The sequence below is a fragment of the Agelaius tricolor genome, unplaced genomic scaffold, assembly GCF_023055355.1.
Source record: "Agelaius tricolor isolate 1412-34295 unplaced genomic scaffold, bAgeTri1.0.p SCAF_3, whole genome shotgun sequence".
Classification (NCBI taxonomy): Eukaryota; Metazoa; Chordata; class Aves; order Passeriformes; family Icteridae; genus Agelaius; species Agelaius tricolor.
Window position 1 is genome coordinate 51,548,743 of NW_027269263.1, and position 13,506 is coordinate 51,562,248.

Genomic DNA, 13,506 nt, shown 5'->3' on the forward strand with positions numbered 1-13,506 from the left:
CTGCAGCAGACAGGAAGCTATAGCACACAGCAGTAGGTTGTAGTCAAAGTCCTGTATTCACCAATCCTAGACAGCATTCACATAATAACTATGAGCCATTGCAGGCATGTGTTAGCCAAACCTACTTTTCATCACCTTCTAAACTAGTTTACATAGTTGATGCAAGTATCTGTCAGAAAGACCTGTTTACCTGCCTTTGAAAAGTTAAGTTGACATAATTCTTCCTTTAGAGGAAAGTGTGTGTGAGAGAGAGATGTTGTTGGGTTGGGGTTTTCATTTCAGGTATATTCCAATACAACTGAGTGTTTGAATTCAGTGCTGAACTGAAATACAGTTTACAAGGTTCTGGGGTTTTGGTTTTTTTGGGGGTTGTTTGGGCTGCTTTTGTGGTTTGGGGGTTTTTCACTGACTTAAAAGAAAAATAAGCATGACAACACATCAAGGTATTAACATCTTAAAAATTTTAAGGCACATTCCAACAAAATACACTTTTATTGAATGCAATATTAGGCATTCTATTTTGTTTAAGGGAACAGTGCTTCCCTCCCCCCCAGAGAGATTCCCTTTGACAATTTCCAAAAGCTGTATTTCAATTACAGAAATATTTCTCATGATTAGAAACAACGAACTTCAGTCTAGATTTTCCTTAAATTATGAAGTGCAACTAAATTCTTCCAGAAGATAACAGTTTTCAGTAGGCACTAGAATGAGAAGCCTGCAAGTTGTTTACAGTTGCTGGGTACAGTGTTATGTTCAGTCAAATTTTATACTAACCCATCTAGAGTGTTGTTTTTGAAGAATTATACAAAAAGTGGGATTTAAGAATAAAGAAATGCAGCTTAAAGAGCAGGTTGCCACCATTTACAAAAAAAGTCTTAATGGCAACCTGCATATTTCATACCACTTCCACAGTATGTCAGCTAGCAGAGGCTTAGTCCAATAATTTAAAACTTTAGATAGGAATGTCTTTTGGTTCTGAACGCAGATCATAAGTCAACATGTTCAGTATGTGAAGGCTCAGTTGTTTCACTCTCTACTTCCTCTCCTGTGAAGTTAGATAGCACAGTTAGAATACAAATCTATTACCAATTATACATAGATAATTAATTACAGATATACAACTGTGATTTTTGAAATTAGGATTTTTTTCAAGAGAAACCCAAATTAACATATTTATCAAGACCAGAGAAGCAATTAAGCCATATATAACACCTACTTAAACCGTTCTCCTAACCTAAGGCTGTATTATTTTTTTTTTTACTATATGAAAACAAAATTTTTCAAATAAATTGGCATTTTACTATTAGTGGAAGAAAAAAAAAATCAGCACAGGCACTTCTATTCTAGGCTTTTGTTTTCAGCTATTCACAGTGAATCTCCTCCTTTCCACACAACCTGTCAGTAGCAGTTTAGGTATTTGAAAAAGTAGGGCAAGTCTTATTCAGAATTGTTTTTATAGTAGAAATTGCTCAGTTCAGATGTTAAAACAACCTTTAAAAAAGCAGAGCAATTTTATTATATTGGGAAAAGCATGATCTAAACAAAAAAACCTAAGTCAATTTGTCTACCTTTTATTTTACTTTTGGTCTCAAAATGTAAGACCACATTAACAAAGGTAGTAACTGATACCCTGCATATCTGTATTAGAGAAGATTCTAGAGGACTAATAATGGTGAGCACTGAGAGTAAAAGGAATGAACTGAGTGGCCTTGAGCAGCAATACAACATCCATCATTACAACTTTTTAGTATGAAAAAATGAAAAATCAGCGTTGGGGATGGAAATGGGGGGATAAAAAAGCCACCCAAACAAGCTACGAAGTAGAAAGAAAAGGTATGAAATTAGGTGTCTCTCATCTATTCTCCTACTGCTGTTATTGCAAAATAATCCCATCTTTCTCTTTGGAATTGTAAAAGAGGCCTAGATGGAGTAATGGAATGTTTAATGAATGTAGTTCTGTCCATATGGGTCAACACATCCTAGAAAAAATGATAGTTGAATTTTTTGACTGAAGTTATAATTTAAGTGAAGCTGAACAGTTCCATGACTGATAGATGGATGTCTTCCCCATTTTCACCTTAACACCAGCTCTGGCACTTACATGATCACAAAATAAACAAATTCAAACAGCATTTTTATCCAGCAAAGAGAATTTGTAATTCTTTTTTCAATTTGCAATTTTCAGAGATTTCAATGAATTGAAGATTGCATGTAATCAGATAAACCCTTAAGTTACTATAATTAATGATAAAGGAAAGAAATGGGGAGGACATGCTCATTTTTATGACAGCAGAAATTTGCTACCTCATTTTATGTAACAAAGCCAAACCCTTAAGTGACTTAAAAACACAAACTTGACTTAAGCAAAAATGTAGCAACCCAAGAACAGAATGTTTAAAAACATAAACTATCTTTAGGCAAAAAAACACACATCAGAGTGTGGCCTGGACTATAAACTATTGATACAGACCACAGCTGTGTGAAGATGAGAAATAATAGGGGGATTTACAAGTAACTAGACCCTTAGACTTACATAAAACTCCAAGTTGTTAATACAGCATATTTTTTTTAAGTTGTCCCTGAAAAGCTACTTACCTGGTTTTACAGTTTGAACACATGTTCCATCCTTATCTTCAAACCCTTCTGAACATACACACTTGTAACTACCTGATGTATTAACACAGTCGTGATTCTCTTCTGTGCAGACCTTTTCAGGAAGGTTACATTCATCTATATCTAGAGACAGCACAGGGAAAGAAAGAGTCCACTGCTGTTATTTTGTTATAAACCTTGTTTTTGCTCAGTCATATAAACAAAACTCTATTCAAATATGAAAAACACTGTGGAGCAGAATGCTGCTGCAACAGATGTAACATCTGTTAAAATAATCTAATTCTTCATGATTTAGACTGTTTCAAAGTTATTCAGATAACACCCAGTACTGCTGCTTTTTAATGTTTTGCAAATCCCTGTACAGAGAAATGTACTTAGTAGTTATGTTTGTCACAATTAGGCAACTCAACCTACTGAACATTTCCCCCACAGTCATTTTCTATTTATGCCATCAAAGTATAGCTAAAGGGAACAGAGCTTGTAAATACTACATCGTCACAGTTAATAGCTACTTCAGATTATGCATATGTCTTGTTCTTTTCCACAGAGGAAGTCTAATTTCACATTATAATTCACTAAGAATGAATATAATTTGAACTTGGACATTGATGGATTATCACAATGCCTGCCTTTCTGCTACAAAATGAATAGAAACACAGATCTGATGAAGTGGTAAGTAACTGACAAAAGCCTCATGTAGCTGTTTCCTGAAGCTACTATAAAATACCTTGTTCCTTCATACCAGTGATTCACTTTAAGTTTTGTCAAGCGTATCAGCTCAGTAATATAAAGTAATTTATTGAGAATGTCTTTGCAGCTAATATCAGAATGACTAGGTTCACTTTGACAGGCATGAAAGATGAAGCACACAAATGTGAATGCACCCATGAGCTCCTCAGCATGGCTAACCAAGAGTGAGCTAACCAGCATTCTACCAGGTACTGCTAAATCCACCAACCTGTACACTTCTCATCTTCCTTCACGTATCCAGATGCGCAGGTCTTACATTTTTCGGAACCTTCTCCTGTGCAACCTACACAGCTGGCATCACATGCTAAAGATAAAATATTTTATGCATAAAAAATTGTGTATCTGGGGTTTAAAATACCACCCTAAAGTCAGACATCTTACCCACACAAGGACAATGACAAGGAATCATAGAATGGCTTGGGCTGGAAGTTGACCTTAAAGATGATCTAGTTCCAATCCCTCTGCCATAGTTTAGATGCCTTTCACTAGACCAGGTAGATCAGGGCTCCATCCAACTGGTCTTTGAACACATCCAGGGACAGGGCATTCATAACTTCTCAGGTCCAGTGCCTCAACACCCTCATAGTAAAGATTTTCTTCCTAATATATAATCTAATTTATTTCAGCTTGAATCCATTCCCCCTTGTCAAGTCCACTACATGCCCTTGTAGAAAGTCCTCCTCCACCTTTGTTGTAGATCTCTTTAGGACTGAAAGGCTCTGGAGCCTTCTCTTGTTCAGAATGAACAATGCCAGCTCTCTCAGCTTGTCCTCATAGGGGGGTTGACCCTCTTGATCAAGCTTTTCACAGCTGTCCTCTAGACCCACTCAGGAAGGTCCATGCCTGCCTTATGTTGGAGGTCCCAGAGCTGGAGGGTCTCACAAAAGCCAAGTAGAAATAACCAGAAATCTCTTTATTTGCTCATACAATAGGTCTAAAGCCTCATCCCATGCCCAGTGAGGATCAGACCACACTGTACCAAATACCTATCAGACATTTTCTAAGCATTACCTCTAGCATTAGTTTAGGATTCTAGACAGAACAATACAACAGAAGATTGAAAAGAAACCTTTGCATGAGAAAGATCCATCTGTGTTCAAACAAAACTGGTGATCTTTGCAAGGAGAAGCAGCACATTCATCTAAATCTGAAAGATAGAAAGTGACAAGTTACCTAAAATAGTAGTTATGATTAAATAGACAGATTAATACTTGAATGCTATAAACTGACTGCACTGAGAATTGTTGTTGCAATGAGTTTGGGGTCAGGTGCAACATGGTAGACACAGAACTAGCATGGTAACAGACACAGTTTTGTTCAGCTTAAACCTGCATTAGAAAATCAAAACTGATCCTCATATACTTTGTGATGACAATAAGAGATGTATCAGAAATTCAAAAGGTCAAATTAAATAAACTTCCAGGATGCCTGCAGTCCCTGCCATTTTCAAGTCATGCATTTATGCAGATATCATAACAAACAAGCAGACACACTATTGTTCTGAAACACTATTTACTCCTACGTTACCAAATTACAGAGCTTTTTATATGACTAAAAATGTGTACTATTGCACATACATGCATCTCTTAGTATTCTACAGAAAGCAAAATGAAACAAACCAAGTTATGATTAGGACCAGTCAAGCTGAAAACCAATTCTACTGCAGAGTTAAAACATGCAAGCCTTATGATTTTGAGGAAAGGGTGCAACAGTATTTCATTAAAAAATTCAAACAAAGAAAGGCTATTTCAGTCCCTCTCTTCCTGTCATTGCTGTCACTCTCCTCCTGTTGCTGCACCCATCATTCCTACTGATTACTCAATTCATTTATGAGTCATTAGTGGTAATAATTATCTGTAAAAAACTCAGCTGTACAGAAGACAGTACCAAAGCATCTTAAAAATGCCCTGGGAGTGCTTAGTAGTTGCCTAAGCAGATATTGCAAGAGCTGTAATTTAAAACGAGCTCTCAGTGGCATTTTGAAAAGGAAGCAGTATTCACATAATTTCTAAGACACTGTTTCTGGGCATTATGTTAGAGGTCTTTAAAGGGTCAAATTCAACCACTTAAACAAAATGTGTTACTCTCCCCTAGTGCATTCCTGCATTGGGAGTATTTTTAGTGTTTGAATTTTTCGTAAAGTATTTCACACTTATCTCCCTGTAACCCAACTTAAATGCTAAGACAGAAATAGGTAAGAAATTAATGGAAACACTGATCTTGATGTCTCCCAGTATTTCTGTCCAAGAACAGAAGAAGTTTGCATGCATGGCTTTTAGTGAAGTGTTTGACCTCCATTAGGGTTGAGCATTTATGACAGTTATGTGAAGGTAACTGTGGAATTAGTACAAAATATGTAGCTAAGTTCATACCAATCTTCTACTAATTGACAAAATAGTTTAAGTCAAAAGCAGGACATTGTTTAGCATACAAATAAACACCAAAAACATACAGAACAGCATGATAAAGGTAACTATCATCACCAGGCAATCAGTGGTGAGAAAATACTGCTTTCCTGCAACATGAAATAAGTGAGGAAGAGAGAGACTAATAAAACTGTAGAAATCTAAACTGACAAATCATTTCCATAAAATACAATAAAACTTGGAATTGATGCCATCTAATCTTACTAGCCAGTGTTACTACAAAACCTGTTTGAAGTCTTACTAGCATTACTCACCCACACAAGCTCCATCTTCATTTTTAATCCAGCCCTCTTTACAATCTTGGCAGTCCTTGTTACTTGAACCAGTACAAGTCTTACAGGCAGCATGGCAGGCTGAGAGGAGAAAACTTCAACCTGAGTTTTGTTGAGAGATCCCAAGAGAAGTTCGGGCACACAAACTCTCAGAGAAAACTTTATTTAGGATTCAGTGGAAGCCATCATTTTTTAGGAGCTTGAAACTCCCATTCACAAGACAGCACCTCCATAAGATCAAGATTTAATTTAGAAATATGCAGCTATCTGACCAAAACAACTCCAAATCCCAAAATACCAGAGGAAACCAAATCTAGCAATTACAGATATTTGCACCACTGAAAACACTGCCATGAAATTCTAGTGACTAGAAGTGGCAGGTCCAATTTCTAAAATATTTGGAAAGAGGAGATCAGGAAGGCAAACTTAGCTGAGCCCCTCAAGGCTGGGACAGGAGTTTAAACATCAAACTCTGAACTTCTCTACCTAATGAATCCTCACACAATTTACATTTTCAATTAGCTATGAGAGCAATGTGTGATTTAATTCTGAAGAATTCAGAAGGAACTATACTAGAAATCCAGCTGTATATGCATAATGTATACATATACATAACATGCATATATAATATACCCTATGTAACATTTGTATGTTATATATTGTCATCTAAAACAAATCATAGAGAAGAATTACTACACAACCAGATTAAAAAAAAAACCCAACAATATAGACTACTTAAAACCAATCTTGTTAGACCCCAGGGTCAGGATACAGCTGTTGGAGAATCTCATCAAGGGTCTAAAATGAATTGAAAATTTGACCAATTCAAAATTTTATTCCTATGACCCGACTTTGTTTCAAAATTAAACTTAGGCATACCAAACCGGAATCTAATTAGTTTGCAGTACAGATCAACTCTTTCCATTTATTCCATTTAAGCTTAAGTAATTTCAGCTCAAGATTTCAACAGTACTTAGGAAGCAGAGAAGCAAAGATTTCTACGAATTTTTCTTAAAGAAGAAAAAAACAATTTAAAAATCAAGGGCAGTGTGGAAAGATGACTTAGCAAAATCTTAGAATTCCACTAAAGTGACTGACATGTCTTTTATGCTTAAAGCTGGCCAAACTATGTTTTGTTTCTACATTTGTTAGTTTCAAATGTTTCTAGTTTTGCAAAAACTGAAGAAGTAACACAAAGATATAAGCATGTGTTAAGACTTTGTTACCTGTACAGACAGAATGTGTCTCGTTTCTCAAGGAACTGAAGTAACCACTAGAACAGTCCAAACAAAATTGTCCTGTGTACTCCTTCTTACAGCTACATGAGCCATCTCCACCTCGGGTACCATCACCATCACAGTGGCCATTTCCATGGCAAGGTCTTTCTGATCCACCACGACAAGCTAAAAAAGGATCAAAAATATTTTTAAATCAGGTGTTTAAGGAAATAACTTTCTACTCTCAGACACAAACACCCAAAATCCCTCCCTCTTCACAGAAAATAAGAATTAATTTTAAATTGTCACACTAAAGTAGGATATAATTTCCAAGAGTCTTTTTCACCCTTAAGAATAACTAAAAGTTTTGCGATAAGGCAATGGCTTAATAATATATTCAAGTATAAGGGAAACCCAAAGCAATCTCCAGGAAAGTTCAGTTATCAATTTGATTTAGGGTAAAGACCTAAATGGCTCAAAATTTTAATTATTTTCCGAGCTTCCTGGATAAAATTGGTGTTTTTATTTTTTCTGTATCTCTGAGAAGGCTCATATTACATTTGTAAAAATCTACCAGCTATCATTTAGATCAATATAGGGAATGGGGACTTAATTTTTACCAATATATTAAGTGGCCAAAACCGGTCTCTTAATAAGGTGTGAAGTTTTAGAGATTTATAAATTTTACCAGCTTCAGAGGCCAAGATATCTCTCATCACTTTTGCAAAGACCTTACTTTCATCTCCCACCTACTTTTACCCAATTTTTCTCATTGCCTTTTTAACTGATCCTCAGTTGCAAGGTTCTTCATTTAAACCCCAGCAGCGTTTGGGTTGTTTTACTCTTGAAACTGATCAAGGATTCTTGTATACATAGATTCTGCAAGGCCACCTAAACAACAGACTTCATGTTACAGAGAGCCTTTAAGGATGGGTCAGGTATGGATATCAACATCAGATTGATTGTTTCTGCACATCTTGGTACCCTTGACAGCTCAGTACATTACTACATGCCCAGAAGAGTTTTATCCAGGCAGGATATTCCCAAGGTAGCTACTCAACTATGAGGCAGCAAGCAGATACATCCTACACAGCAGCCCATGTCTCATGCAAAATATCATACATCATGCATTTGTCTGTGACAGTAAAGACTGAAACAAACAGGTAAAAAAACTCTATCTGCTACTGAATTTTTCAGAAGAAAAATTACCGAGGCAATCTGGTCCATAAGTTCCAGCAGGGCAGCAAACTTCTATTGTTTCAATGCAAAACCACTTAAACAAATCTGGATACTTCTTCTTTCTGTATATGAAGACATTCATTTACAAACAAAAAGAACAAAGATTCTTTAAAAGCCAGCTCACACAACTGACCCAGAACAACACAGGAGAGAAACTTATTGCACATGACAGATTAGAAACCTAATTCTTCTGAAGATTTCAGGAATCAATTTCTAGAAGAAGTCCTCCAATTTGAAAATGTTGCTTTTAAAATACAATACTATTAACAAGCTCTACTCAAATGTTATAAATTATATTTAGGAAAAAATTGAAATAAGAGCAACAAATATAATGAATTTTTCATACAAGCACACACACCTTTTTTTAAAGGCCTTACTTTTAGGGAAGGTTTAGATACAGTTTAGACAGTCTTAATTATGTCTTTCTCTTATAAATACTTGCTGTATCTTTATCTCAAGTATACAGAAGATAGCCTGGAAGAGATGTTAACATTTGTTCAAATTATTGGCTACTTGATGATTGGGTTAAAATTTCTCCTTTTTTTTAGCATTGATCGAGTACTATTTTAGAAGACATTTTTAAAATTAAGAAGTTAGTTGTGTGCTACTTGAGCACCCGCATACAGCCCCAATTAATTGAGTCCAGTTCCCTGCTCCTCACGAGACTTCCTAAGCTAAACTACATGAGCAAGTGTCCTCCAGATGATTCCTGAACTCTGACAGGCTTGGTGCTGTGGGGAACCTGTTCCAGTGATCGACCACCCTTTATGGAACAACTTGTAAAAAATGCCTAAGGTATTCATGGGCAAAGAAACTGTCTTAGGAAACTACCACAGAAACTGAATGACATTTGGATACTGCAGGTTAAAGAAAGGAAGGCAAACAATCAATTGCATGCACTCAGAAGGTCTATTAAATACAGAAACTTTCCAAAATCCAATGTATTTTATGAATTTTTTTGATTATTTTAGGAAGTTTACTATGCCAAATTTTCTAGTTAAGTTCTGCAAATTTTAGCCAAATTAAAGACTCTGGGTTGCATAGTTTACCTTTGTGGAAGGCATGTCCTATGAGGAGCACCTAAGGACTGTGTGCTTGTCTAGAAGGAGGTGGAAGGGGTGGCCTCATTGCCCTCTGCAGCTTCCTGAGGAGGGAAAGGGGAGAAGGAGGTGCCAATCTCTGTTGTATTTAATGACAGGACACAGGGGAAGGGTTCACAGCTGCACCAGGAGAGGTTTAGACTGGACATCAGGAAACATCTCTTTACCAAGAGGGCGATCAAACACTGGGACAGGTTTCCCAGAGAGGTGGTGGAGGCCCCAAGCCTATCAGTGTTTTAGGAGTGTTTACACAATGACCTTAACAACATGCTTTAACTTTTCATCAGCCCTGAAGCAGTAAGGCACTGGGACTAAGTGATCATTTTAGGTTCCTTCCAACTGAAATATTCTACTTTCTGTTCTGCCATTCTACTCTATTCCCTTCACTACGTGTAAACATATATACAATCCTGTATAGTTAGGTAAAAGGCCAAAGCAGTGATTTAGAAGGAAGCAGAGTATCAAAAAGCCTTATCCAGTTATGAAACATTGTAGTGGCAGATCACCCTATTATAGTCTAGCTAATTAGGAGTGCTGACAGTTTAAATTAGTGAAAAATACTTAGAAGAAATGTGATTTGGAACTAAAAACTCAAACATTAAGAAATCTAAATGTTACACTGCCATTCATGCACTAATTATATTTAAGACTGGTATACAAAAAGCTTAGCTATAACACAAATTCCAGTCTAGTTTAAATTGCAGGTAGAAAAGTCAGCTGCTGCTCTACCATCTGCAAGAGATTCAACTTCTACCCTGATTAGCACCAACTATTCTTTTGATTGCCAGGAGAACAAAATGTAGTTTCAGGGAAAAAAAGCAAGCTAACAAAAAACCCACAAGAACCAAAGAGCCCTTTGCAGTTTTGTGACAAAGGAAAACATAAGGAACTAAACTTCAAAATTTTCCAATGTTAGCTTACCTTGACACACTACTGTCTACTGAGTAGACAGTGCATAAGAAACAACTGTAGATCCTTTGGTGCAACACTGCTGGAATTGAAAATCCAAAAGAACATAGTACAGCACCACATAATACTAAAAGTTAGCCTGAAACCAGCAGTACCCAATGGCAACTCTTGAAAGACAATGAATAAATTACCCATACCGCTATTGTTCAGGCACAATAATGTTAAATAAGATTTAACATTATTAGTTCATCCTCTTAGATAATTTATTCACACAAAGATCTCCACCAAGAAAATGATACTTACAATTTGAACCACCATTTCTCTATCAGTTCTTCATGTTCTTCTACCATGTTGTTACATTCAAAGTTACTACTGTCACACAGATTCTCTATGATCTCCACAAGACGAATTTCACTACAAGCAGAAAAGGAAAACTGTAAATTTAATTTAAACTTTCAATACAACTCAAGACCTGACAGAGCAGTCAGACTTCAGTGAGAATATTTCATCAGTGTATAGGGTAGCCTGAATTAGTTTCAAAACATCAGAGTAAATAACTAATAAACATTACTTCAGTCAAAAAAAGAAACCCAAACCCAGAATAATGACTACAAGAATGTTGTGACTTGCTTGCATTTACTATATTTCTAGATTGTAGGTTTGATAGATTTTTAGCTTCCCAGAAAATTCGAGTGCAGTACTTTAATGTTCAACAATAAATTTAATGTATTTTTATTAGACACAAGCCTGTGAATCTCACAGCAACATCTCAGTACTCCAACTAAGATAAAAAAATGAATTTGAAAAGTAACTGATATCCTTCTCCATCAATAACCAGATATGCATACAGTAATCTGCCTTCTCTTTGGCAGTGCAACAGTGACAACTCTAGGGAGAAGATGCTGCCTTCAATTCTAAATCAATTATTTCAGTACTCTGTACCTTTTATGACTAGCAATAAAAAATTGACCATTATTAGATCCATTATTTTATTACTTTAATAGGTAAATAGAAAAAAACCCTACTACAACTAATAACATGTGGAGGGCCAGAATGTAAGAAAAAAAAGATAGTGCAGAAGGGTGTCTCACACCTGAGGAGTTGCAGCTTTACCAATCACCAAAGATTAGGAACAGGCCTGCTCTTAATAGGCCACAGCTGTGTCCAATAAGAAGATGAGTGCTACAAAAGAGTGAGTTAGCTGGGTGAGGAGAGAGTTGGAGTTTGTTGGTTGGGCTGTGAAGAGAATTGGAGTTTGTTGTCTGTGCTGTAAAGGAGTCAGTGCTGTGAGGAGATGCCCATGAGAAATCACAGAGAAGGTATGGGAGCTTTGCAATAAGATAACAACAATAACAGAATTAACTTTTGTAGTTTTCAGAAACAAGACGAATAGAGGAAATAATAAGGCATTGAGTCTTTACTATAATCTTTAGATTACAATGTTCTGTAACACTATAATCATTAAAAATTTAAGGTTTGGATAAGAGAAACCTTTGCTGCCAAGTTCAATATTTAAGTTCTAAACAAACACTGGTATAGTGAAGTTGCACACAGTGAACACAAAACTCAGCAGAATGAGAAGTACTGAGACAGCTCACCTGGACTCATACTTTGACAGTGTCTTCTCTTCCCAAGCAGTGTTTCCACCACCAAAGTTTTTTTTAGCTGTATCTGCTAAACCCTACAAATAAAAGGTACCAGGAATTACATAGGGTTTGTTGCTAATAAAAATTAAGGGCAATAACAAATGCTTATATAGAAATTATGAAAAGCGCCATGCATAAACTACAGTAGAGCTCTCAAGCTGCTGATCAAATTTCTGAGTGAAAGCAACAGCTAAGGACAACACAAAGTGAGAAAGTGTATGTTACAGTGTAACATGACTAATTTTCCTAATACATAAACAAAGCCATGTTACAGTCATGATTTACAAAAAAAGCTCCCTGCATGTGAAACTTTACACCCTTCTTCCTCAAGTTCTCAGGAAATTTATTATCATTTGAACAGAACCTCTACTTCATTCAGTTTTGATAACAGCCCAGTCTGCACCAAGCTGTAAGTTACGCACACAACCGTACAACAGGGCGATGAGCACAGCTGTCCCCAGTCACAGCCGATGCCGCCAGACGACACCTGGCAGAACACCCCGCAGCTGAAGTGACCTGGCGAGCCTGCAGCAGCCGATACGCGTGTGGAGAGCACAAAGCACCGCTCCCCAGGCGCAGCAGCCCTCGCTGCCGGCGCACAATTTACTGTGCCACACATAAGGCTGCTGCAAGTGGCAACAAACAGTGAATGGTTGGGAACGAAGCTTTCCACCAGCACTTGCCATGGAGCTGGACACGCTGCAGCGGAGGCAGCCTTTTGACACATCTTTGGCGGCAGAGATGAAGGCGCTCTGCCACCCATCCGCCTCAGCACTGCGACCGCTGCCGGAGCGGGACCGCCGCTGCCCCATCACCGGGCTGGGCGCCGCCCCGAACGCGGCACCGGCGGAGGCGCTCCCGTAGCGCGGCCTCTGGGCACGGAGCCGGCCGGACCCGCACCGCGCCCGCCGGCGCTGCCCGGCCATGGGGCCGGCAATGCCCCTCGGCGCCGCAGGCGCGGAACCATCTACGCCGCTGCTCGACCCCGCCTGGAGCCCCCGCGAAGCCCTGACCCACCGCGGGGCCGTCCGCCCGCACCCCGCGGCCCACCTGGTTGAACCTGTCCACGATGCCCCGGCAGGTGGAGCACGCCAAGCGCCGCCGCTCACCGGCGCCACGAACAGGCAGCGACAGCAACAGGGCGGCAGAGAGCAGCACGGCCAAGGCCACGCGGGACTGTCGTGGAGTGGGGCCCGGTGGCGGAGAGGGGCCGGGCCCCATGGCGAGGCCGTAGGACCCCTGGACGCGGAGCGGGGCCGCCCCAGCCGAGCCCCCTCAGCAGCGGCGGCCGCGCTGGCCCCGCCCCAGCCTCGCCGGCCCGCGAGCTCCATTCA

General features: G+C 38.6%; 1 protein-coding gene across 2 annotated transcripts; it reads right to left on the reverse strand.

Moving 5' to 3' along the window:
- Positions 1-473: 473 nt before the first annotated feature.
- CRELD2 (cysteine rich with EGF like domains 2) lies at positions 474-13,498 on the reverse strand. 2 transcript variants are annotated; one of them, XM_071423841.1, is made up of 10 exons: positions 13,223-13,496; positions 12,125-12,207; positions 10,830-10,940; positions 8,488-8,579; positions 7,288-7,464; positions 6,044-6,142; positions 4,433-4,510; positions 3,572-3,667; positions 2,596-2,736; positions 474-1,045 (listed from the first exon to the last, which is right to left on the reverse strand). In XM_071423841.1, the coding sequence occupies exons 1-10, from the start codon at positions 13,391-13,393 to the stop codon at positions 987-989; spliced, it is 1,107 nt and encodes a 368-aa protein (XP_071279942.1). In that variant the 5' UTR covers positions 13,394-13,496; the 3' UTR covers positions 474-986. The 2 variants fall into 2 exon arrangements, with proteins under 2 accessions (XP_071279942.1, XP_071279943.1); XM_071423842.1 differs by lacking the exon at positions 6,044-6,142 and having other exon boundaries at positions 13,223-13,498.
- Positions 13,499-13,506: the final 8 nt, after the last annotated feature.

What these genes read in the sequence shown, in the direction of transcription:
- CRELD2 (XM_071423841.1), bottom strand. Translation starts at nt 13,393, where the DNA reads ATGGGGCCCGGCCCCTCTCCGCCACCGGGCCCCACTCCACGACAGTCC. An exon ending in TGAAGATGGAGCTTGTGTGG is followed by an intron (nt 4,511 to 6,043) that starts GTGAGTAATGCT and finishes TCTATCTTTCAG; the next exon opens with ATTTAGATGAATGTGCTGCT. An exon ending in TGGATCTTTCTCATGCAAAG is followed by an intron (nt 3,668 to 4,432) that starts GTTTCTTTTCAA and finishes TTTTATCTTTAG; the next exon opens with CATGTGATGCCAGCTGTGTA.